Here is a 26,760-nt window from a genome sequence, read left to right as displayed (position 1 = left end):
CCGTAAGGATACACCTGGCTTTTTTTGGATGGTGTAGTACAAAATGAGCAGGACAAAGCCAAATAACAGTCATCTGTCAGAAGAAGCAACTGAGAAAGTTGGACACTTAGGTAACTATGATCATGGTGCTTTATATAGTCCTACTGGGCTTCTGTAACATATGTGCAGTTAATCATATCCTCCAGAGCCTCATCTTAGGGACTAATCTTATATGGTGCCAATAATACCCATCATAATTATCTTTGCCACTTAAGTAATTCATTAGTTCCTCCATAACACTTCTCTCTGGAAGTATCTTAAACATACTGGTCTCTCCCTGGATGCTCTGGTTCTTAGAATCTGGATTTCCATTAATTCCTACTTTTTATCATAAGACCATAAGACATAGGGGTGCAAGTAAGGCCATTCAGCCTATCGAGTCCATTCTGCCATTTAATCATGGCTGATGGGCATTTCAACTCCACTTAGTCACACTCTCCCCATAGCCTTTAAATTCTTGATCTCACAAGGAATTATCGATCTCTGCCTTAAAGACATTTAACGTCCCGGCCTCCACTGTGCTCCATGTCAATGAATTCCACAGGCCCACCACTCTCTGGCTGAAGAAATGTCTTCTCATTTACGTTCTAAATTGACCCCCTCTAATTCTAATGCTGTGCCCCCGGGTCCTAGTCTCACAGCCTAACGGAAACAACTTCCCAGCATCCACCCTTTCTAAGCCATGCATTATCTTGTAAGTTTCTATTAGATCTCCCCTCAACCTTCTAAACTCTAATGAATACAATCCCAGGATTCCCAGCCATTCATCGTATGTTAGGCCTACCATTCCAGGGATCATCCTTGTGAATCTCCGCTGGACATGCTCCAGTGCCACTATGTCCTTCCTGAGATGTGGGGCCCAAAATTGGACACAGTATTCTAAATGGGGCCTAATTAGAGCATTATAAAGTCTCGGAAGCACATTGCTGCCCTTATATTCCAACCCTCTTGAGATAAGTCACAACATTATATTCACTTTCTTAATCACGGATTCTACCTGCAAGTTAACCTTTAGAGAATCCTGAACTAGCACTTCTAGATCCCTTTGTACTTTGGCTTTAAGAATTTTCTCACTGAGTAGAAAATAGTCCACGCTTGTATTCTTTTTTCCAAAGTGCAAGACCTCGCATTTGCTCACGTGGGATTTCATCAACCATTTCCTGGACCACTCTTCTAAACTGCCTAAAATTTTCTGCAACCTCCCCACCTCCTCTACTACCTGCCTGTCCCACCTATCTTTGTCTCATCGGCAAACTTCGCCAGAATGCCCCCAGTCCCTTCATCCAGATCATTAATATATAAAGTGAACAGCTGAGGCCCCAACACTGTACCCTGCGGGACACTGCTTGTCACCAGTTGCCATTCTGAAAAAGAGCCTTTTATCCAACTCTGCTTCTGTCTGACAGCCAATCCTCAATCCATGCCAGTAGCTCATCTCGAACACCATGGGCCCTCGGGTTTCCCTGGTCTAACCTACTTGTTACCTCTTCAAAGAATTCTAACAAGTTTGTGCGACACAACCTCCCCTTATTAAATCCATGCTGACTTGTTCTAATCCGACCCTGCACTTCCAAGAATTTAGAAATCTCATCTTTAATGATGAATTCTAGAATTTTACCAACAACCGAGGTTAGTCTAATCGGCCTATAATTTTCCATCTTTTGTTTTGATCCTTTCTTGAACAACGGGGTTACAACAGTGATTTTCCAATCATCTGGGACTTTTCCTGACTCCAGTGACTTTTGAAAGATCACAACCAACGCTTCCGCTATTTCCTCAGCCACCTTCCTCAGAACTCTAGGATGTAGCCCATGGGGGCCAGGAGATTTATCAATTATTAGACCGTTTAGCCTTTCTAGCACTTACTCGTTTGTAATGCCTACCATATCTAACTCTGCCCCCGACTCTCCTTTATTGTTGGTATATTACTCATGTCTTCCACTGTCAAGACTGATGCAAAGTATTTATTAAGTTCTTCAGCTATTTCCTGATCTCTTTTCACTAGCCTTCCAGCATCAATTTGGAGTGGCCCAGTGTCTACTTTTGCCTCTCGTTTGTTTTTTATGCATTGAAAGAAACTTTTACTATCATTTCTAATATTACTGGCTAGCCTACCTTCATATTTGATCCTCTCCTTCCTTATTTCTTCCTTGTTATCCTCTGTTCGTTTTTGTAGCCTTTCCAATCTTCTGATTTCCCAGTGCTCTTGACTACTTTATGGGCTATCTCTTTTTCTTTGATACATTTCCTGACCTCCTTTGTCAGCTATGGCTGTCTAAACCCCACCCCCCGGATAATCTTACTTTTCTTTGGGATGAACCTCTGTCCTGTGTCCTCAATTACATGCAGAAACTCCTGCCATTATTGCTCTACCGTCTTCCCCGCTAGGCTCTGCTTCCCGTCGATTTTCGTCAGTTCCTCTCTCATGCCCCTGTAATTACCTTTACATAACTGTAACACCATTACATCCGATTTTGCCTTCTCTCTTTCAAAGTGCAGACTGAACTCTACCATATTATGATCACTGCCTCCTAAGTGTTCCCTTACTTTAAGATTTTTAAGCTAATTAAAATTTATAGAATACTGAGATGCCTGCAAGGCGTTGGAGCAGAAATTAGGCCATTTGGCTCACCGAGTCTGCTCTGCCATTCAATCATGGCTGATAAGTTTCTCAACCCCATTCTCCTGCTTTCTCCCCATTACCTTTGATCCCCTTGATAATATGCCTGGATAGAGTGGATGTGGTGAAGATGTTTCCACTAATAGGAGAGACGAGGACCCAAGGGCACAGCATCAGAGTGAAGGAACGACTCTTTAGAACTAAGATGTGAAGGGATTTCTTCAGCCAGAGGGTGCCAAATCTGTGGAACTCATTGCCACTGAAGACTGTGGGAGTCAAGTCATTGTGTGTATTTAAGACAGATAGATAGGTTCTATATTAGTAGGATCAAGGGTTACAGGGACAAGGCATGAGAATGGGGTTGAGAAGCATATCAGTCATGATTGAGTCAGCTCCACCATTCAATCAGCCGAATGGCCTAATTCTGTTCCTGTATCTTATTGTCTTTTTTGGAGGGTAGAGATAATGAAGAGTTTGAAATAATGTGGATGTAATTAAGAATAAGTAGGCAATTCAAGTAGGTCTAGAATTTAACAGCAAGTGTAAACTTAAAAACAAGAGAACAGTTGGACTCATGTATCTGTTGAGTACTTTGTTCATTCTTTGCAGAATACATCCAATTAGGATGTTAATCCCCAATGGGGTCATAAGATCGGCTTTTGAGACATGATGGCCCCTACCTGTCTGATCACATCTTCGTATCAGGCTCTACCTGTAACCCCTTTCTTCTGTTCAATCTTACTCCCTTCTATGTTCACTTTGGAGGAAGCTGATGGCAAAATAATAATGTCACTGGACAATCTGTCCAGAACCCCAGGCAAAGGCTCTGGGGACGTGGGTTCAAATTTCACCATGACAAATGGTGAAATTGGAACTCAATAAAATCTAGATTAAAACATGAGTTTAATAGTGACCTGATACCGTGCTGTATAACTCTGTCATGGTGGCACTGTTGATTGTTGTAAAAACCAACGGGTTTATCAGATCAGCAATGATCTCATTGAATGGCGCAACAAGTTCAGTGGGCTAAGCAGTCTCCTTCTGCTCCTATGCTTTATGGTCTTAAACTGCTGGTCCCTAATTTCCCTTCTGGCCCATGTTAGTGTCAATGGTTCTCTATCCTTCATTAATGTCTCCTTTTGAGTCTGCCCCCTCATAAAAAACCAATCACTGACCTGCCTGTCCTTAAACTGAAGTGCCCCACTGGGTGGGTTAACTATCACTGAGGATGTTGTAAACATTCGATACTTCACAAATTTTAAAATGTTCATATTTTATCTGAATGACCTGTATTAATGCCAGTTTATTTTGAAAAACCTCTTGACAAGACATATATAAGCAAAATTATGGAAACTTATTTTCCTTCCATGCAGCTTAATTGGATAATGAATTAATGTTTTTGACAGTTAAATATATGGTTGTCATGGGTTTGGACGTTCCCTGTGAAAAAAAGTTCCCTGTGAAAGCAGTTTAACATTTGACTGCCTCATAGAACTATTGGACAGCTCAAATCAGTGTCCAAATCTATAGTAAACAAACTACAGTCCTAAATAATAACTATCTGCTGACTCAGCATTTCCTGAAACACTCAATCACATGATTGTTACAGATGAAAAAGATCACGATTCAGATTAATTCATCCAAATAGAAAGATTCTAAACTTCCCCTTTTGCAATATTCAATTTGTTAATAAGTTTGATTCAAGAGAATTTTCTCCTTTATACCAGATGGAATAAACATAGAGATTAGACATCCAATGTGTTAATCATAGACTATGAATTTGCATTCCTTTAGTCCTACACTCTCAGTTCAGTTTAAAATCTTCTAGCTTTGTCGTTCTCACATTCACTGTTTTAAATATATGTATAACTTCTCAGATCATCTTTCATGAAAGAAATAAACTGTTTCCCCCCAAAATCAGGTCTGTGGCGCAATCAATCTTCCTGTTCTCTGAATAACTGTCCAGAAGTGGCTATTGTATGGTACTCGAGTGCAAACTGAGAACATCTTGTTTTATTTTGCTCCTTGTCAACTCTTGTTGCGTCCAGTTCTAAATGTTGTCATTGCTATCTGACATGAAAATGGAACGATCACCATATACTAAAAGAAGTGAAATGACACTTTAGGTCTAAGCAGTGTTTCATCAATAAAACATAAAAACAGGAGGGACACAAGTAGACTTGTGCACTCAAATATCTGTCTATTAATTTACAATCCATGTGAAATAATCTTGTCCTCCAGGCAGGCAGTTTATTCCACTGCTTTACCTCCAGATCATGCTCAAGGCTGTTTGAGGTAACTAAGTCACATTTTCTAAGCAATGGTTGTTGTCTTAACTCACTGTTCTTCCCAAGAGATTGAACTAGAAGCAATGCAGGGCATCACTATTCCACCACCGCTGGACACAAATCGGAAATCAGAAGTCGTATTTGCTGTGATTATAACTATGATTTGAAGTTTCTGCCATTTGTCTCAACTGTTTCTGCAATATTGTTGAAATTCCTATCCTGATCCTGTAGGCAAATTAAATTATTTTCAACAAATCTTTTTTCCCCTCAGACCATTTCTGTCCTGAAGGAACATCATTTTGCAGGGGATGTTTACTCTTTGGTGCCTTGCCAAATTGGCCTTTATGTTCATCTAAATCTTGGTAATGAATGCCATCAGACTATTTAATAATAAGGGGATTGCAATTGATGCTGATCTTATGCCCATCCAATATCTGTACACATGTGCCTACAGTAGAGTTACTGGATAGGAATCAAGAGCAGGAATTCTACCATACTTACCATCCTTAGGTAAGAGAGATGAAGACATAATTGTTTACACTCAGTAAAATCAAGATGCAATTCAATGTTGACCTAAGAATTGCCTTCATCCATAATTATTTTCTGACAATTTGGAAAACTATAAGAAATAGGAACAGGCATAGACTCTTCAGGCCTGTGAGCCTGCTCTGCCATTCAATAGGATCATGGCTGATCCAATATTCCTCATGTCCACTTTCCTCCTTTCTCCATAACCCTGACTCCCTTGCTGCTCAACAACCTATCTATCACAGCCTTAAATAGACATAAGGATTCTGCTCCACAGCTGTCTGTGGCAATGAGTTAGAAAGATTCTCAACTCTCAGAGAAGAAACTGCTCCTTACCACAATCTTCTACAAAGGATCCCTTTGTTCTGAACTATGCCTTCTGGTCTGAGATTATCTCATGAGGATAAATGGCCTCAGCATGTACCCTGAAGGCCCCTTAAGAATCCTATACATCTCAATTAGATCACCTGTCACTCTTCTAAACTCAAGTGAGTAGAAACTCAACCTGTTTAGTCTTTGCTCATAAGACAATCCCTCAAACCAGGGATCAGCCTGTTATGTCTTCTTTGTACTGTCTCCAATGAAATGAATGTTTCATTAAATAAGAGGACCAAAACTACTTACTGTACAACAGATATGATCTCTCAATCACCTTGCACAGTTGCAATAAGACTTCCCTACTTTGATACTCCAGACTCATTGCAATAAAAGCCTATATTCCATTAGCCTTTGATTACCTGCTGGATCTGTGTGCTAGCTTTCTGTGTTTCATGTACAAGTACTCCCAAGTCCCTTGTGTTGCAGTTTGCTACAGTTTTCCTCTGTTTAAATAATATTGTTCATTTGTTCTGCCTTACAAAGTGAACAACTTCACATTTCCCTATCATACTCCATTTTCCAAGTCTTTGCCCACTGATTTAACCCATCAATATCTCTCTGTAGATTTCAATTTGTAATTGAGAGCATTTTGGTAGTAGTGATGACAACTCCTTGACCTTGACCTATAGTCATGGAAAGGGATAGGAGCAGATGGTATGGGAAAGTATTCAATTGTGGGAGGAGGAATTACAATTCCATTAGGCAAGAACTACGGAGCACCTATTGGGATCAGATGTTCTCAGGGAAATGCATGACAGAAATATGAAGGTTGTTTAGGGAGCAATTGCTACAAGTACTGGATAGGTTTGTTCCACTGAGGCAAGGAAAGGATGCTAAGGTGAAGATGACAAGACATGTGGAACATCTAGTCAAGAGGATGAAGGAAGTTTACTAAAGGATGAGGAAGCAAGGATTGGACAGGGCTCTAGAGGTCTACAAGGTAGCCAGGAAGGAACTGAAGAATGGACTTAGTAGAGCTAGAAGGGGGGAAGAAAAAACCTTGGCAGGTAGCATCAAAGAAACCCCCAAAGCATTCCATGCTTATGTGAGGAACAAGATGGCCAGAGTGAGGGTAGAGCCAATCAGGGATAGTGGAGGGAGCTTGTGCATGGAGCCAGAGGAGGTAGGGAAGATCCTTAATGAATACTTTGCTTCAGTATTCATCAGTGAGCGGGACCTTGATGTTTGTGAGGACAGCATGAAACAGATAGATATACTCAAACAGGTTGATGTTAGGAAGGAGGATGTGCTAGAAATTTTGAAAAACATGGGGATAGATAAGTCCCCTGGGCCAGACGTATTATATTGAAGGTTACTCAGGAAGCAAAGGAAGAGATTGCTGCCTCTTTGACAGTGATTTTTGCGTCCTCACTGTCCACTGGAGTAGTACCTGATGATTGGAGGGTGGCAAATGTTATTCCCTTGTTCAAGAAAGGGAATAGGGATAATCCTGGAAATTACAGATCAGTCAGTCTTACATTTGTGGTGGGCAAATTATTGGAGAGAGTTCTGAAAGATAATATTTATGATTATTTGAGAAAGCACAGTTTGATTAGAAATAGTCAGCATAGCTTTGTGAGAGGCAGGTGATGCCTCACAAGCTTTATTCAATTATTTAAGGATGTGACAAAACACATTGAAGGCAGAGCAGTGGATGTGATGTATATGGATATTGGCAAGGCATTTGATAAGGTACCCCATGGCTCATTCAGAAAGTGAGGAGGCATGAGATTCAGGGAAATTTGGCTGTTTGGATACAAAACTGGCTGTCCGATAGAAGACAGGTGGTAGTAAATGGAAAGTATTTAGCGTGGAGCTTGGTGACCAATGGTATTATGCAGGGATCTGTTCTGGGACCTCTGCTCTTTGTGATCTTTATAAATAACTCGGATAAGGCAGTGGAAGGATGGGTTAGTAAGTTTGCCGAAGATATGAAGGTTGGTGGAGTTAGGACAGTGTGGAGAGCTGTTGCAGGTTGCAATGGGACATTGACAGGATGCAGAGCTGGGCAAAGAAGTGGCAAATGGATTTCAACCCAGAAAAGTGTGAAGTGATTCATTTTGGAAGGTCAAGTTTGAATACAGAATACAGGGTTAGTGGCAGGATTCTTGGCAATGTGGAGGAACGAGGGATTTTGGGGTACACATCCATAGATCCCTCAACGTTGCTGCCCAAGTTGATGGAGTTGTTTAGAAGGCGTATGGTGTGTTGGCTTTCATTGGGATGAGGGGAATTGAGTTTAAGAGCCACAAGGTTATGCTGCAGGTTAATAAAACCTTGGTTAGACCATACTTGGAATATTGTGTTCAGTTCTGGTCACCTAATTATAGGAAGGATGTGGAATCTTTAGAGAGGGTGCAGAGGAGATTTACCAGGATGCTGCCTGGACTGGACAGCAGGTCTTATGAGGAAAGGTTGAGGGAGCTAGGGCTTTTCTCAGTGGAGCAAAGAAGGATGAGAGTTGACTTGATAGAGGTGAACAAGATGATGACAGGCATAGATAGAATGGATTGTCAGAGACATTTTCCCATGGCGGAAATGACTATTACGAAGAGACATAATATTTTAAGATGATTGGAGGAAGGTATAGGGGAGATGTCAGAGGTGTGTTGTTTACAGAGAGAATGGTGGGCACGTGGAATGTGCTGCCGGCAGTGGTAGCCATAGAGAAACAATTTGAATTCTCTTCAAAAACATGTTCCTCTTGTGACAGCAAGCTGAATTCTGATATCCTGATCACCTCCTGTCATTCCGCACTTAGCAAGCTGGTAGATTTATTTAAACAACATTCAATTTCTGCTTATCAAGTCTATCCAAAGGTAGTTCCTTGGCTCATTATCTATTGATGCTTCATTTAAAGGCATTTGTCTTGGCAGGTTTTTGTCAATAATGGTTTTCATCCCCTCCACTTTCAGGGGTTAAGAGAGGAGGCAGGCGTCAAATCTATCTCAGCCAGAGCAAATATCAAGCTGGTATTATTGGCGTTATTCCAAACTGCACACCCTCCATCTCGACAACTGAGCTAACCAGCCTGATTCAGGTTATTGAAAATAAAAAATGGAAAATGCTGGAAATGCGCTGTGTATGGCAGCATTTTGGAGAGAATATCGTTCTGTTTGAGTGGCCTTTGGTCTGAAACAAATGGTTTTACCTAGTTGTTTTTCCACAGGCGCTACCAGACATGCTGACTATCTTCAGCAATTTCTATTTCTATTTCAATTCTCTAGCAGTGCCCTTGCAATGTAACGAAAACAAGGGTCTCTGTGGTACCTAAATATCACACCAAACCCATGATAAGGCACTTGAGACTTAAATTCCACTCTTATAGGAAGCTGATATGTTTTATTAAAATAATTCTAAAGCATAATCATATTCCAGGTGGATTACAACTGTCTAAGAGAACAGATTCATTTCATCTTCTCAATTTGTATTATGCATTACACACTGATCTTAGAAGTGATGCTCATGTCAAATTAACAAGTATGTTTTTTTTAAAATGCTGGATTTGATTATCGGTCACCAGAAGAGGCTTGCTTGAGGTATGTCCACAATATGGAAATTATTTAGAAGCAAAAATGCTTTCTTCTGTTATAAAAGGCTGGGTAGTTTTGGAGAAAAGTTCATTCCAGACTTTATTTTTCATGATTTAAATACTGAAAAAAAATGGCCACTTTAAGATTAGATTAGATTAGATTCCCTACAGTGTGGAACAGGCCCTTCAGCCCAACAAGTCCACACCGCCCCTTGGAGCATCCCACCCAGACCCCCTATAACCCACACACCCCTGAACACTAAGGGAAATTTAGCATGGCCGATCCACCTAGGCTGCACATCTTTGGATTGTGGGAGGAAACCGGAGCACCCGGAGGAAACCCACGCAGACACAGGGAGAATGTGCAAACTCCACACAGGCAGTTACCCGAGGCTGGAATCGAACCTGGGTCCCTGGCGCTGTGAGGCTGCAGTGCTAACTGGACATTAGGAACAGCCTTTAGAGACAGTTCAATTTTACCTCTAAGGAATGAGCATGCCAAATCACCACAATAACCTCCATGTTTAATCTTAGTTCTGCAACTCAGAAAGTCATTCTTCTTATATTATCAAAAATAATCCATTAAATGTTGCAGTGTTAGTCAAACCTGCCTTTTGATGAGCTCCATTTCTGCCATTCAAATGAAAGAAAAAAAGGCAATTATTCTGTCAGTGTAAAAGCAAAATACCATGGAAACTAGAAATCTGACATAAAACTGAAAATGCTGGAAAAATTCAGCAGGTCTGGCAGCATCTTCTTTCTGCACAGTTGCTGCCCGACCTGCCGAGTTTCTCCAGCATTTTTCAGTTTTTCATATTGGTAGAAGGGTTAATAGCTTAAAGAGGTTCAAGACGAAGAATGTTGCTGAACCAGTTTAGGATACGGCAACTGCACTAGTGGCATTCCTAAAAATAGATCCACCCCTACTTGAAAAAGTAAGATGATGTTGTCTTCTTCAACTTGACAAAGATATAGAATTCCAAGCAACTTATTCTTCTGACATGGCTGAAGAAACAGTCGAAGTCATTGAACAACCCTGGGCACCTTGGCCATTTGGTAAACCTGAGAACAACTGAACTCAGCATTTTTCAGGTACAACACTGTGTATTTTTGTGGCTGTATTCCCTCCCTTCTACTACCATGGTTGACTGAAAAGCATCAAAACTGAAATTTGAGGACATTGTGCATGTGTATATATATATTTGGCGATCACACGACTATGTGTTACTCCACAGGACTCTGTTACGTTGCTGATTTGCAATGATGTAGAGTGTACAGAAAGGAAATAAACCTGTGTGCTGAAATAAATAAACTGTACTTATTTTTGCTAAACCTTATTTCATCCATCATTTAATTTCAGCACAAATAAATACTTCGCTGCAATTTATATGGACCAGACAGTCACCGCTTTACATTACCGTGACTCCACAGACAGTCAAGGTATAGTCCTGATATTTATATGGTTTGTCAAAGAGGTTTGTGCTTTTATAGTTACTTCATCAGTTGTTTAAGCAACTAAAATAAAACTGTTCGCTATAGTTGTAATGTCTATATATTATGCTAAAATCAGTGTAATGCAAATAATAGTTCATGGATAATTTTGAAACTAACTGACATCCTGTAACTTAAAATAATCTATATGTGCACGTTCTACATATGTTCTTCAATTGTTTTAATACTTTATGATATTCTTGCACAGATATTTGATGCTGTAAATTAAGAATGTTACTTATTCACTATGTTTTGTTTTAGGAGGAAAAAAATGCACTGTTAAGCCAATATAGCATGTATAAAGCAAAAACATGATTTTTAAAAGTTTTGGATTTCCAAAACATTTTTTTCTGCTGGAGGGGTGATATACTTGCTAGGTTACAATTGTGAAGGCATTATTAATTCCCAGTACTTTACCAAAGCAATCTGAGTAGAGGCAAATTGACTGTGGAGCTGATCCTATTTTTTGCCTGGTAACCAGGCTTGCTGGATTGCATTTAGGAGTGGGAACTTGTTAAATATCTTTATTCCATTCCCTGTTTATTGCCACTCTCTGCAATTGCTGTTCCTGCTGAGGTATTGAATCCTTACCATCTACTGCATTTAAGTTTGAAGCTTCTCAAATTAACGGACTAATCCTACATGTGGAAATGCTCACAAATTATGGCCGAATGAATACAGTTCCCCAGACAAATATGTAACCATACCTAATTTCAGCAGAAAATAGTGGGTTTTTTTTTGATTAGTGCAGTGTATAATCACTCTAGCAGCCTGCTCATAATCTATTAAAATATAGTAAACTTTATGGGAGAGGGCTGTACAGGAGCATGTGAAAGGAGACCAAACATTCTTCGTGCACAGGACTCCAAGAATTCTTAATTTGGCTCTAAAATACCCTTACCAACTGGTTAATAGAGGAGCTTGATTTATTCTGACATTTCATGTCCTGCTTGAGTGAAAATAGCCACATTGTATCTTCAAAACGCTTATACATATTATGGCATTGTAAAATTTATAGAATTTTGAAAAAAAAGTCATTCATCAGTGGTGTATGTTTACAGTACACTTCACCTATTGTAGCACACTCAACTACTACCTAAAGCAATACAGGAGCATGGAGAATTGGGGAGAAAAATGGAGAGGCTAGGAATGGGCACACAATGTATACCAAAGAGATGGTTTTCAAAGTTCTGGAAAGAAGTTCAAGAGCTGGTAAAGACACATGAAGGCTAGATGTAAAATCACAAGTGGCATCAGTGTAACAGCTGAACAGAATTTATTCCTGGAATTTTGATGTTCCATGCATGATAACTTATGGTTTAATATGTTATTAAATTATAAAACGTAGCCCTGTAAGTCTGCATTTAAATGTTTCAATATGGAGTGCTTAAACATTTTTTTAAAAGTATCCAAAGTTTGAACATGGATTACTTCCATGGAACATTCTATTATAACATTGCTTTCGTTTCTTTTCAAACCAATAAATCTTACTTTGTGTGCAACTCAGCTCCCACCCCACCCCCTTATTGTCGGTTATTATGAGTCAGCATGTAAAATTCCCCCTTTTTTTCTCCTTTCCAGCCAAAATAGCAAAGGAAATAATTAAGGTAGGCAATGTCTCCATAAAAGAGAATTCTTTCAAAGCCATGATTAATATAATTTGATCTTAATAAAACCTTTTCCACTAAAACATCTTCCTCCAACATTGGACAGACCCTGCCTGTTAAGAATATTTTCTGGTTTCTCTCACTAAAGAACAAAAACGGAACCGAATAATTCCACTGATTCCTGGTAACTGATAATGGCAGCTTTAACCTAGCCATTTATTTCAACTGCCCTAGTCAATTATGTTTGGATCTATCCACAACAGAAAACAGATCAATCCAGACACCAATACCTATGAGAATCAATGATATCCAAACTTATTAAAACTTGTGACAAGGTCAATGAATTGTTGGTCAATTGAACTGTGGTTATATCTATCTTGTAACAGTTTGAAATTTGTCAACTTAGTTTTCACAGTAAATCACTTCAATTTGACACTTTCAATCTCTGGTCTATTTTTGAAGTATTTATTTAAATGCTCAGCATGAACTGGACGACAATAACTTGTATTTACATAGCACATTGAAGTAGGAAATTGCTCATCCCCAACCCATAGAGGAAATACTAAAGAGAGAGAGAACATCCTTGCTTTTGTACAGCTTCTTTCATATACTAAAGTGTTTTACAACTAATTAATCTTAGGTGTAATCATCATAATTTTACAGGACAACACAGCAACCAATTTGTGCAACGACGTACCATTAACAGAAAATAAGGTAAATTATTAGATAATTTGTTTTGGCGGTGTTGGACAACCCACAAGAATACATTTTTCCTCTTCATTGAATAGTGTTGTCGGATTTTTCATGACCTTCTAAGCATACTAACAAGGACTCCATGTGATATTCAAGAGGTGGTACCTCCAACAATGCAATATGTCCTGAGTATTGGAATTTAGTTTTAACCTAATTATCTGCCCAACATGCTTTATGCCCTTGATGAGGTCAGGTTGGTCAGGCAAATACTCAACATGATAAGCTGAGAGTTAAAAGATTGACTGCAAATAATGCTCCTCCTCCTCCTCCTCCCTTCAACCCAAATGTTGATACTAACTATGTTGCACTGTGCTTCATACCCATCCCTCTTCATTTCTTAAAGTTTCAACAAGTTTATCTTTTTTTTTGTCTTTCCTGTTATCTTTTTCGGTAACAGACATATTGGTTTGTACTATAGGTCTTCACCTCTCAATAAAAGAAAACAAGCACAGGAATATGGATACAAACAATATTTTTAGCTGTAACTAATGTGATAGACCAGGTAGATTTTTCAAGAAATAGGTTCAGAAGTGAGACAAGTGAGTATCAAAATTTTGTAAAACATGTTTAATGTATTTGCAAACTAGCCTTCACAAATGACTACATTAAGTTTCCAAGTACAGCCATATTTCCTCAGAAATCTCTTACAAAGAAAGTAATAAAAGATTTATGAAGAAATTGATAAATGGAATATTGAGAAATAACAAATCTGTCCACTTCAGTATTTACAAGAAAATAAGAAGGAAACATAGACTACAGAAGCAGTAAGAATGATAGGTCTGTGCTAAAGGTCTAGAGGATAGTGAAAATCATCTTGATATTCAAGAAGTTAGGTAGACTGCTTAATTTATGTGGCATAATAATAAGGCCATAAGGCAAAGCCTGGTTGGATTTAAAAGGTTAGGTAAAGCTTCACAAGTTTTAGTTCCTGACACAGAATCAATAGGCTGGATGACCTCCTTCTGTGCTGTAACATTTATGTTTGTATGACAGCTATCCTGGAAATATAATTTATTTCAAGTTTTCTCAAAGTATCCATAACAATTCCAAACAGTATTACTAATATGCAAATTAGCTAGTTAAATTGACAACTTTATTGGTAATAGGAATCGAATAAAACTCAGTCTACTACTGTCTGAACTTGCTCAGGAATTTGGTTATGCCAACTGCATTCATGTTGGAGGAGAGTATTTACAATAGTGTACCATTTATTAATAATGCCAAGATTTGGAAATGAAGGAAATAAGCAGCAACAAAATGATCTTGTCCTTCAGAATTCCTTCTTAACATACAAGTCTAATCTATATTTAAGTAATATTAAAGGTTATTAATGTTGGGAAAGTCTTTCAGTATCATGTTGTTGTGCATCTTACGTCTCCAAAATCTCTTCTCTTTGGAATACACTCCGTTCCTCTCATGAAACACCTAGAAACTATTTTGGTTATTTGATAACATCCATTATATAGCAGCATGACACAAGCACACATACAGTTAGAACCAGTTCCACATCAATTTAAGAGCCACCTACCTTACAGTTGTGATGACACAGTTCAAATTGCCTCATGATGCCAAGTTTCTCCACATAAAACACCTCCTTAAAAACAGACAGCTGCACTGGTAGGAAATCTGCTCATAATTTACATTGGTGTGGTGAAGAAATGAGAATTGTTTGATTGTCACTCTTCACAGAACTGATTGACAAGGTAAAAGATCTTAAAATATACATATTGCTGCTTGATCACTTTAACAACAAGTCCCATTAAAAGGCATGGAAATTTTGCTGACAAGGTCCCTTTGAACTGTTCTTACTGTGTTTATACTGTACACTACCATTGTTCACTGATAATTCATATTTTTCAAAACTATAGCCAAATTTCCAAACTGAAGAAGTATAAGTCAGTGTCTAGAATTTGTTGATACAAACAGAATCCAATTCTAAAGAAAGACAAATGGAATAAAATAATTTCACTTGTCTGTTTAAAGAATTTCGCTCCTTATCACCATATTTACATAAGTTTCGCACTTTGTTTCTAAAATTGTTGTTGGAAAAGAGAAATGTAGCTTTTTACAAGATGAAAGTCAGTTCAATCTCTTCAAAAATGTAGAATAAATAACTTTGATTTATTCTTTTGGGCAACTGCAGATGCCGAAAATTGTTTTTTGAGCAATTTTTTGGAGGGAAATAACTTAAGAATAAATTGTTAGTAAAAGTTTGTCATGGGAACAGTAATTCTTGAACAGAAGAATGATAGTTAATTAACCATTGTTGACTGATTACAGGCTCTTGGAATTTAGGGCTACAGGGTTCACGGGCCCCTAAGCTGCACATCATCAAAGCTACACTCCACATCCAAGGACAATAAATCCTTGTAACTGCAGAGATCTGAACAGTCCAGCTAAACTGCCAAGGCAGATTTAACGAAGATACTTCCTCCAATATCTAAATCAAATTAGGCAAAGTCAGATCCATGAGTCAACATATACAAATTCTACCAACAAAATTTTCAGTGCTAAATTGGAATAACTAATTCAAGATACGGCAAATAAATTTTAAGTACAGATAGTTTCAGATTATAGTTTTGAAAAATATGAATTATCTGTGAAAAGTGCAGGATACTAAAGAAACACGGTAGGAACAGTTCAAAAGGGGACTTCTAAGCAATTGTCACTAAGTGGTTGAAATTTTCTAATAAAATTTTGCTTTTAAGTCTTTGGATTAGGTGTTCATGATTTTCTCAATTCTCCATACCGAGCTCTAATAATCTATGACCCTCTGTTTCATTGTTGGCTATTATGAACAGGTAGCTGTTTCCTTTGATTATACAACCCAATACCATATCTAGAAAATTCAGTTGCCCTTTTAACCCCGTTCTATCCACAAAATTTAAGAACCTTACCTGGGAGAGCCTTCTTCCTTTGTGCACTCCTCTGTCCTTTTTAGCATATGTAATCCTATCAAAGTATTGGTGTGCTGCTATTGCGGATTATAAATTTTTAAAAGGGAAGTGAAACGGGGAGACTACAAATGCTGAAATAATCTATAAGGAAGCAAGTCAGATTAATGTTACTATCATCAGAACCAACGGAAGATCATCCACCTGACGAAACCTGTTCCTTTCGCCATTGGTGCTGCTTGGCCTGCTGAATATTTCGAGCAATTTCTGTCTCAGCCTTTTACCGCATTTTGCTTTTTATTTGGGTGGAAACTTCAGATTTTTAACAACATGATTTTTACCCCTAAACAGATTTCCATTGTTTGACGTGTTTTATTTCAGTTAGTAGTTTGAGTAAACATGTTGCTACTCTGTGTAAGTTTGGCAGTGAGCGGGGCTCGCAGACCTGAGCCAATCTCCCCTGATCCGGAGCAGGCTGCTTTGTGTATGCATTATAAATAAAACAGAAAAATGTAATAACCATATAAAAACCCGCAGAAAAATCTACCCTTTTGATGAAAACGTCCAACGAGGTTCAAGACCGCAGCGGTAATGTGCTAATTTATATAAACATATCTTTGGGTTTTGAACAGCTGCTAAAAACACATTCAGATATTTACCAAATACAGAAAGTTTCTAAATGTATCATGTCAAAGAATCAGAAAAAAAAGATCGTTACTCCCGTTATGTTTCTGTAACTGATTGTTACTTGACTCATTTTCACAGTTTGTATTTTTTTTAATCAGTAACTACTTTTTAGCTGTCAAGCCTCGTAGTGAATTGGGTCGATAATCTTTGTCGGAATTGTGCATAGGGTTTTTTTTGGGGTGGGGGAAGAGAAAAAAGAAAAACAATTTCTCCGGAAGAATAGTCCCTCAAAACCGACAATACGAATTAAGTTTAAAAGCGTTCGCCATGAGGTGGGAGACATCCACGTGTTCGTTTTGTTTGGAAGGTAGAGGGGATTTTTAAAAAAAAATCCTACTTTGCCGATGTGTGACTGTATTTTTCCAAGAGGGATTTCACCCAAAAAGGTACGGGAGTGAAATAGAATTTTCAATTCCACCGGGATGCAGCGTGAATATGCTGCACAAGTGTTTGATTGAAGACAAATTGTTTCTGGGATTCACCGTGTCTGTGGGACTTGACAAGTATTAATTGACGTGTTGTGGAAAGTCCAGACAAGCCTCCCACAATTACGCGCTCTTTCTGGGTATGGCAGACGTTCAGACTGTTTTCTCTTGTGTTCATTGCACTAGAAGTAGTTTATCCGGAAGGGCTGCAATTTTTTTAAAACAAACTCCTGGATAGAGAACGTGGCTGTTCAAATGATCCCACTTTTAAAAAAAACAAAAATCATCGCTCGTTAACTGGAGAGGGAGAAGGGGCGATGGTTTTTTAGTTACTTGAGTGGGTTACATAGTATGGCAAAGTCTAAGTAACTTTTTTTTACTGCAAATCTATACTGGAAGAGTTCACGCTGCAAATCCTTTTGAGAGTCTCTGCAGTGAAGTGCCTTCAATTAAGCCAACTCGGGATGCTCTTGGTTTATAACCAAAAGATCATTGTGTTTCAGTGTCCAGTCACCTGTTCGCTGAACAGGACAGCCTTGAAGCGACTGAAATGCCGACAGCAGAAAATGCCAATCACAACTACTTCGTGGCGCGTTCGGTTTATTCCGAGAATAGTTTCCTGGAGGAAAATGAGAAAAAAGAAAAGGTCCCCAAGACTGTACGCGACCGACTGGCCAAGAGATGTAGGTAAGAGGAAGCTTTCCGCCTCTCCACGTCCCGAGCAAGCCGCTGTAAAACCTCCATTAATCTCTCGCTATTCTCGAATCTAAAGCAAAACAGGTTCCTGTTGCTCTTCAGTTCAGTAGCAGCGTTCTGTAACACGTCATCTATATTTGCCAGCCACTAAATCTAAAGCTTTTTTAAAAAATCTAATACTGTCATTTGGAAAGAACATCTGAAGAAATAATTGATTTGAGTAGGCAGTTTTCAAACAACCTAATAATGGGAAGTAATGATTGTAAAGACACTTAAGAAACATTTGATTTGAAGCATTTTAGTGTAACGTTATGAACAGAAAAGGCTGAATGGAGTTCAGAAACAATTAGGCTGAATTTTGAGATTTTTGTTTGGCTAGGAGAGAGTTGCATTGAGTTCTGTCTTTTTTTTGGAGGAATATTTGCTGCAAGGCCCAATGAGATTTCTCATTGTATCTTACCAAATTTATCTTGTTAACTACCTGTTTCTTTGCTTGTGGCATCCTACATATTCAATTCTATTCTTATATTCCAGTGGACCTTTCCAGAACAATTCACCGCTGATCAGATAAGTCAGCCAAAGACCAGCATCCCTTGTGCTCCCGCCATCTTTAAAATCCCATTGTGTACCCCAGCAAGGACTGTCAGTGTGGAGTTGCCCTGCACACTTCCTGACATTGAACCAGGACATGGCAGATGGGGGAAATTGCCCCCCAATTTGTGGGTAGGGGATTAGGAGGCCCTGCTGGATGGAAGGGTGCAGATGTGGGTCACCCATTTCCCTTAGGACCAGCAATGGAAGCCACAATACCAAACCCTCCCAGCCTGGTCTGAGATTACCACCAAGGTCAGTGCAGCCTCAGCCACCCGGAGGAACACCCAACATGGGAGAAAGGAAGCTAGTGACCTCTTCCACTGAGTGTCACACTCACTCAGTCTCTGCTACTGCGCCGGCTTCTGCCAAAGTTCATGTTCTACCAGTCACACTCTGTGCTGCCTGCCCTCTCAGTTGAGATATCTCCCCACTTGCACCAAAAGTAACAGTTATGCCAGCTGCTCTCCTTCCCAAATACATGCCTAATTTTAAGAGGAAAACACCCAACAATAGGCCAGAAAGACTCCACATAATGGTGTGCTGCCTAATATTCAGCTTCTCACACCTTTTGTGGAGAGTATCCTGATTTTGACTACCCTGATTGTCCAAGCTCTTGGACTGGTATCAGAGGCTACCTTTAACTTTCTTGTTGAGACCCTCGATTGAAGGTTAATCCCCTTGACTTGACTGGCGACTGCTGAGAACCATGACAAGCTTCCTGGCTTGTGACTGCACTTAGTAACAAGGCAAGACAGTAGTGAAATGAGTTTAGCGTATCTGGCTGAGAGGTAAAAGTGCAAAAAGACAATGCATGACAGGGATGCTATGAGCATCCAAGTAGTTTGAGTGAATGAGCACTATATGAAGCAAATGAAGAGTCTGGAGGTGCCCTGGTCCAGTCCACGAGCTGGATGCATGACCCTGAGCAGCAGCGGCAGTACAATGATAGTTACCAATGCAGCTCAAAGTGCAAATGTATCCTGTAAGTGGAGGTGTCCTCTGAATTGTAATGGGCTGGTACATGTTTGATGCAAGTTCCCTCGAACATGAAGTATATGTGGCTGGTGTTCGTGGAACATGCTCAGAGATGTTGCTGCCCAGTGTCTAAAGTTGAGTTCCTCTGCAGCAAGCAGTGACCTTAAGGTGTCAGGTACCTACACTTGCGTTCTCACCGAGAATTCTTGACGTCTAGCTTGTTTGGGGAACTTGGTAAGATTGGAAGCTGAATAGTGATGAGGCGACTTGTGTTGATAATGAGATTTTTGAAAAGCGACTCTCCCTTAATTGGTAACTCACCACTGCCTAGCAAGAATTTTGCCTCGTTGTAAGAGAAATGCATAAAAGATGGGGCACGATAGACCTTTTACGGACTGCTTGTCTGACCCTGCCACAAATCTTGCTGTAGTCTACGTTGCTCAGACCCTGATAATTTTCCATCAAATTGCCATTTGTGCTACTGCGTATCTGGTTAGAATATATAGTAGGAACCAGAAAAGTGGTCAGATGTGGAGGTTGTTGGGGTTGTACAGGAGGCCAGAACTCGTAGTCTATATCCAGAGCAAGGAAATTAATATTACATTTCAAGGGTGTTTAGGTACAGAGTAGGTGGAAACTGTCACAGACACACAGATTCACTGTAAATAATTTCATGTGATATTACCAGTATTTCATTTTGTAGCTAGTCATGCCCTTTGCTTCCACAAGATCTCTTCTAGTCCTTCATTTACTTAACTATTGACCACTCTGGTATTTATGTTGATTAAATTAGAATGTTATTAATTTATTTCCATACACTTTTTGGGGCCCTTTTTTGTTTCCTTGTTAAGTTCTCCCCTCTTTTATGAACCAGCCGTGTATTGTAAGCCTCTGGTTTTCTGGTTTATTTCAATCTACACTTTTAGTTATCTAGCTTTGTGTGCAAGTTAACTTCTTTGTTCCTCATTGCCTACTAAAACTTTAAATGAGCAATCTTTAAGTCTGGTCTTTCGGACCATAGAGTTGCCCTCCCTTTAAGAGAGAGCGAATTGGTGGTGGCCTAACCTGAGAGTCACCTCAGCTTAGACAAGGGGAGAGGTTGAGAGGAACATGCATGGCAACATTGGCCAGTGCAGGTATTAAATCTGCACTGTTGGCCTCATACTGCATTGAAGACTGGGAGGGGTTTGATTAGCTTAGTTGGCTGGATGCCTGGTTTGTGATTCACGGTCATGCCAACAGTGTGGGTTCAATTCCCAAACTGACTGAGATTACCATAAACAATAGCAACTTTAACTTTACATGACATTAGCCTTTGACAAAAGGTAGGTTAGATTGGCTGCAGGCTCTTCTACCATACTGAAAAATCAAAGCCTGTTCAGGTAGTTTAACTTTACATGTCTGATGATAGTGGTTTATAAGCAAATGTCCTCTTTCGTAAACTTAATAACTCAGTACCTCAACCAGGCAACTCTGCAGTGATCTGGAGTTTTGTAGTGCTTAACTCGTTTAGACTTGCTCACTCATAGAGAATCTGGATGGATAGGGCTGTCAGTAACAACAAGAATTCTTCTTATTTAGCTCCAGGTAACCCTGCATACCAACTACTTGAAAGGTAAGTAGTCGTAACCAGACAAACAGCAGAAAATGGCTTTGGTAAATTGTACAGCGATGCCAGTTAAACTTCAGGGGCACTAGCTTGGGTGATAATGGGTTTGGGAGAGGGGAAGAGAAAGGTATCTTTAATTCCTTCCCTTTCAACTTGCATCTAAACTTTCTGTCCTTGTGTAAATGGTTCTTACTGCAAGGGCAAAATCTGAGTGATTTGTGGGATGTTAAATTTCATAGTGAAGATTGTTAAACTGTAGAGAGTTCAGAAGACATTTACCAGGATGTTGCTGGGTATGAAGGTTTGAGTAGAGAAAGGCTAAGATTTTTTCCACTGGAACATAGGAGATTGAGAAGTGACCTGATAGAAGTTTATAAACTTCTGAGGAGTGTAAATAGAGTGAGTGGTAGTTGGCTTTCCCCTAGGATATGGAATTTCAGGACTAGGGGACACATGTTTTAAGGTGAGAGGAGGGAGATTTGGAAAAAAAGACACGAGGCAGTTCTTTTGCACAGTGTGGTCCACACATGAAATGAACTTCCTGATGAAGTTGTGGATATGGGTACAATGACAATGTTTCAAAGACATTTGGACAAATACGTGAATAGGAGAGGTTTGGAGCAGTATGGGTTCGGAGCACGCTGGTGGGACTAGTTTAGTTTGGGATTATGTTTGGTGTGGACTGGTTGGACTGGAAGTTCTGTTTCTCTGTTGTATGACTGAGACCCTTAAATGGGTTGGTGGCTGCTAAACTTGAATACTGTTATGAAGAAATGATTTTTTTCAAAAAAATTCAAGGAAATAAGACTATAAGAAGCATTTTGATGTTTATAGCCACTGATTGAACAACAGAAAATAGCTCATCACTTATGCTCTATACGCATTATAAAAAGGAACACGTTTGACTTTACAAACTAGGTTATAAGAAATTGAAGCAGGAATCGACCATTGGAGCCCACTGAACACGCACCACCAATCAATAAGGCCAATTAATGGAGCCATTCCTAGGACAAGCCAAGCAAAGAAATGCATGAGAATTCCTGGAGACCTGGCACTCAAACCGGAAGTCCATTGACAAACATGTGGAGCTGGACCCCATATACCAACCACGAAGAAACAAACTTGAAAGTGATGCCATCCACCTCAGCAAGCCAATACACAAATAACAAGTGGGACAGAACACCAGTGCTTCACCGAGGCGCACTGATGATGTTACCTAGTATGGTGATGAAACATCTGCAAACAAACTTATCAGCTCGGTGAGCAAATTAACAACCACACCAACAACCCAAGCTACAAATCTTCTCAACCTTGAATGCCTGACCCTCTTATCCTGACACTGTTGGCCACTTGAGATGGACTCCAAATCTCTAGAAGACAGTACTGTATCCATTGTCATATGTTTTTCAATCTAATTTAACTAAATCACCCCTCATATCTACATTATCAGTTCTGTTGGGATTTAAGGCCCTGGTGTTGGACCAAATCTCCCAACTCAATGTCAAATGTCGATCATAAACTGGTTGGGAAAGATGGATGTTCTCAAAAACACAAAATACAAATGCTCTTGGTGTGCCACCTTGTCATATAAAGCACAAAAGAAAAGATGTGGATCAGCCAAGTATTTTAAACCATTGTGTGAGCTTAATACTAACATACAGACCTACAAATTAGGAGCAGAAATATGCCATTGACCCTTCAAGCCTGCCCTGCCATTCATTAATAAGATCATGGCAGGTTTGTCTTTTGAATTCCACATTCCTATTTATCCCTGCTAATCATCAATTCTTGTTCAGTGTGAAGTCATTCTACCTTCACCAATCAAATAAATTTAACATTCTGCTTCAAAGGCAGTGTTCAGAGTTGCGTAGCCTCTCAGGAAAGAAAACCTCCTCATCTTGGTTTTAAACAGGTGACCCAGGTTTTGAGTTGTGCCATCTAATTCTGATCTCTCCCACAAGAAGAGAGAAGGAGAAGCCCATCTTGTCCAGACATCCAGGATCTCGTAAACTTCAAGAAAATCAATTTTTTCACTCTGGTGAAAACAAGCCCAACCCCTCCAATTTTTCATCTAGAACAACACTTTTTATTTCAGGTAGCAATCTCGTAAACCTCCTCTGAACTGCCTCCAAAGTATTTCCATCCATCCTTAATGAGACCAAAACTGCACACACCTGTCTGACTGAACTGTGGGAACATGAGATAAATAAACAGGAAATGCTTGAAAAGTACTTGTAATGAAAGGCCATCAACCTGAAACAGTATTACTGTTTTCCTGTCTACAGATCATCATGCCAAAATGAATATTTCCAGCATTTTCTATTTCTCATGTTCAACTGTGTACTGTCAGTTGAAAGGGCACGTATTATATTTAAAAATAAATACATAAAATAGGAAATTCAGTTTTGGAATGCCACAGAGAGAATAGGATGGATTCTGTATTGGGTCACTTAACTTTGTGAAGTAGTTGGTGGATCTGTGAACAATCCAGAATTTGAGGTCTGTGAACAGTTACAATTACAATTATTATTATTGGATGCAAGGTGATTTTTGGGAGCAAAGAACATTTTTTTGTTTTTGAATAATAAAGATACAAAGAAACAAATGACATGAATATGGGATAACAAAGTGTGGAGCTGGATGAACACAGCAGGCCAAGCAGCATCTCAGGAGCACAAAAGCTGACGTTTCGGGCCTAGACCCTTCATCAGAAAAGGGGGATGGGGAGAGGTAACTGGAATAAATAGGGAGAGAGGGGGAGGCGACCGAAGATGGAGAGAAAACAAGATAGGTAGAGAGGAGAGTATAGGTGAGGAGATGGGGGGGGGATAGGTCAGTCCAGGAAGATGGACAGGTCAAGGAGGCGGGATGAGGTGGTAGGTAGGAAATGGAGGTGCGGCTTGAGGTGGGAGGAAGGGATGGGTGAGAGGAAGAACAGGTTAGGGAAGCAGAGACAGGCTGGGCTGGTTTTGGGATGCAGTGGGGGAAGGGGAGGTTTTGAAGCTTGTGAAGTCCGCATTGATACCATTGGGCTGCAGGGTTCCCAAGCGGAATATGAGTTGCTGTTCTTGCAACCTTCGGGTGGCTTCCTTGTGGCACTGCAGGAGGCCCATGATGGACATGTCGTCTGAGGAATGGGAGGGGAAGTTGAAATGGTTCGCGACTGGGAGGTGCAGTTGTTTGTTGTGAACCGAGCGGAGGTGTTCTGCAAAGCGGTCCCCAAGCCTCCGCTTGGTTTCCCCAATGTAGAGGAAGCCACACTGGGTGCAATGGATACAATATACCACATTGGCAGATGTGCAGATGAACATACTGCTTGATATGGAAAGTCATCTTGGGGCCTGGGATAGGGGTGAGGGAGGAGGTATGAGGGCAGTTGTAGCACTTCCTGCGGTTGCAGGGGAAAGTGCCGGGTGTGGTGGAATTGGAGGGGAGTGTGGAGCGGACAAGGGAGTCGCGGAGAGAGTGGTCTCTCCGGAAGGCAGACCAGGGTGGGGATGGAAAAAGGTCTTGGGTGGTGGGGTCGGATTGTAGATGGCGGAAGTGTCAGAGGATGATACGTTGTAGGCGGAAGTGTCAGAGGATGATACGTCTCTCCCTATTTATTCCTATTTATTCCAGTTCCCTCTCCCCGTCCCCCTCTCTGATGAAGGGTCTAGGCCTGAAACGTCAACTTTTGTGCTCCTGAGATGCTGCTTGGCCTGCTGTGTTCATCCAGCTCCACACTTTGTTATCTTGGATTCTCCAGCATCTGCAGTTCCCATTATCACATGAATATGGGAATTATTTTTTGGAAGTGAGGCTCAATGTGCCGATGAGTATGACTAGTAGCTAAAATCCAAACTTTTAGGGTAGATTGCTTGCTGGTTCTCTTGTGGTGTTCAGAATTGATCTTGAACAATTTCTGGTTTAACAAAGTATAGAAGAATAGGAGTTTTAAAGAGGAAATTAAATAGAATAACATTCATGTTACACTCAAACTAGACCTTCCATTACTTTTCAATATTACTTCCAATTAAAACAAACCTAAGGGATAAAGTTATTATTTTTCAGTGTTTTATGAATCATAACAAAATTATGTCCCCAAGATGTCTTTTTCTTTTATTTGTCATACTTTATACCATTGGATTCTGTTGATGGGTTTTTTTTTGTTTTTTGTTTATCTTGTATCTGGCGATCATTGTGAGGGCCACTGCATGATTTGATAGGGCAACTTTAGAGTCTATCATAACTGAACAGCAATGATTTTGATATCTGTTAAATTCAGGTAGGTTATTTGTTGATTTTGTTTCTCTGCAGTTGCTCAGTTAAAAGGGTTCTGGGCATAATTAAAGGCTTTCTGCCCATATTGGATTGGTTGCCCAAGTACAGATTGAAGGAATGGTTGCCTGGTGATATTATTTCTGGACTGAGCACTGGCCTGGTGGCAACGTTACAAGGTAAGCTTGTTTCCAGGATACAAATACATCTAACTTGTTGAATATTTTGAAATAATAACGCACCTGCTCTGTGCAGCTACAGTTTCAGTAACCATTGGTTTTTGCTCATTTGACTGGATATGGTGAAGAATTTTAGTTTCCTTCACTGAATAAGATACATTGATAATTTCAAACTAGTGAAGTAGAACAAATTTCTCTGTGGTATATATTCTATATTTGAACTTAGTTTTTGTTCCGCTTTGTGACAGGGTTAAATGCAATGAGTAGTATAGTTACGCTTGATCTATTACTGAACATGGAATCTAATCCAATTTTCCTCCCCTAATAATATTGCAGGTCCTTAATATGCAACTGAACAAGAAATCTAATGTAAACATTCCATTCATCACAACTAAAAGGGTCTTAATTTGGTTGAGGCCAACAGCTTGCCAAGGAATACTTTTTGAGCTAATGGAACTAAGATGGTGGTCTTAAATTTTACATTTCTGTGGCCCCACAAAATAGCATCAAGTCCATTCTCATCAACCGGTTAGAACAGTGGATAACACTCGTCTCTTTGTTGAATATTGTGCATTTTTTTACTTAATGATGGCATGTGGCTGACAGACCAAGTTTTTCAACTTTAAAACTGTCCCAACAATACCTTAACGGTGGCCTCAAATGATCAATTCAGGTCTTGTTAATAAAAGGTATGAATAAAATGGGTTCACATGTGGGGACCTAATTTTGTGCATGAATAACTTTATGTACCATATTGTGATCAAAATAGCTTTTATCTATGAAGTGTCCGGTCTAATAAAATTGCTCATTTTTTGACGCAGGACTGTTTACAGTAGCATCACAGGAGATGTTGAGTGGCGGTCATGTGCTTTGCCCTGGTACTAATAATGGATTAGTAGTTATTCAGTGTAGCCTACTCCTGAGCAACCATCAGTTAAGCTAGCTGCAGACCTACATTTGCAAAATCATGAACTGGATCTGTTATGAGAATTCTCTGAGAATGATATTTGTAGTCATAAAAAAAGTCCGATTGAAACCAGTAACAGTTGAAAAATAACCCTCACAACATCCTTCTCCTTCACTTCTAACCTTTTTCGGTCTCACCTTTTTGAGTTTCAGTATACCATCTAATCTTTTGACCTCCCCAACACCACACCCAACAATTATTCCCAGTAAAAGCCCAACTTTATCCCCTTAGACCTATC

The 26,760-nt window shown here is 39.7% G+C and overlaps 1 protein-coding gene across 5 annotated transcripts in view; it reads left to right on the top strand.

Moving 5' to 3' along the window:
• The first annotated feature begins 10,330 nt into the window (after nt 1-10,330).
• slc26a4 (solute carrier family 26 member 4) overlaps nt 10,331-26,760 on the top strand; it is a 60,516-nt gene continuing 44,086 nt past the window's right edge. The window contains exons 1-4 of one of the 5 annotated variants that reach the window (XM_048554400.2): nt 10,331-10,477; nt 10,746-10,825; nt 17,746-17,929; nt 25,416-25,555. In XM_048554400.2, coding sequence (XP_048410357.1) covers nt 10,774-10,825; nt 17,746-17,929; nt 25,416-25,555 — 376 coding nt within the window. In that variant the 5' untranslated portion in view covers nt 10,331-10,477; nt 10,746-10,773. Of the gene's footprint in view, nt 10,478-10,623; nt 10,826-13,146; nt 13,198-16,685; nt 16,719-16,966; nt 17,204-17,745; nt 17,930-25,415; nt 25,556-26,760 lie in introns of those variants that run through there. The other 4 variants (XM_048554403.2, XM_048554401.2, XM_048554404.2 and 1 more) reach the window with 4 other exon arrangements.

The sequence above is a fragment of the Stegostoma tigrinum genome, chromosome 25 (genome assembly GCF_030684315.1).
Source record: "Stegostoma tigrinum isolate sSteTig4 chromosome 25, sSteTig4.hap1, whole genome shotgun sequence".
Lineage (NCBI taxonomy): Eukaryota > Metazoa > Chordata > Chondrichthyes > Orectolobiformes > Stegostomatidae > Stegostoma > Stegostoma tigrinum.
This window is presented reverse-complemented; position numbering and strand designations above follow the sequence as displayed.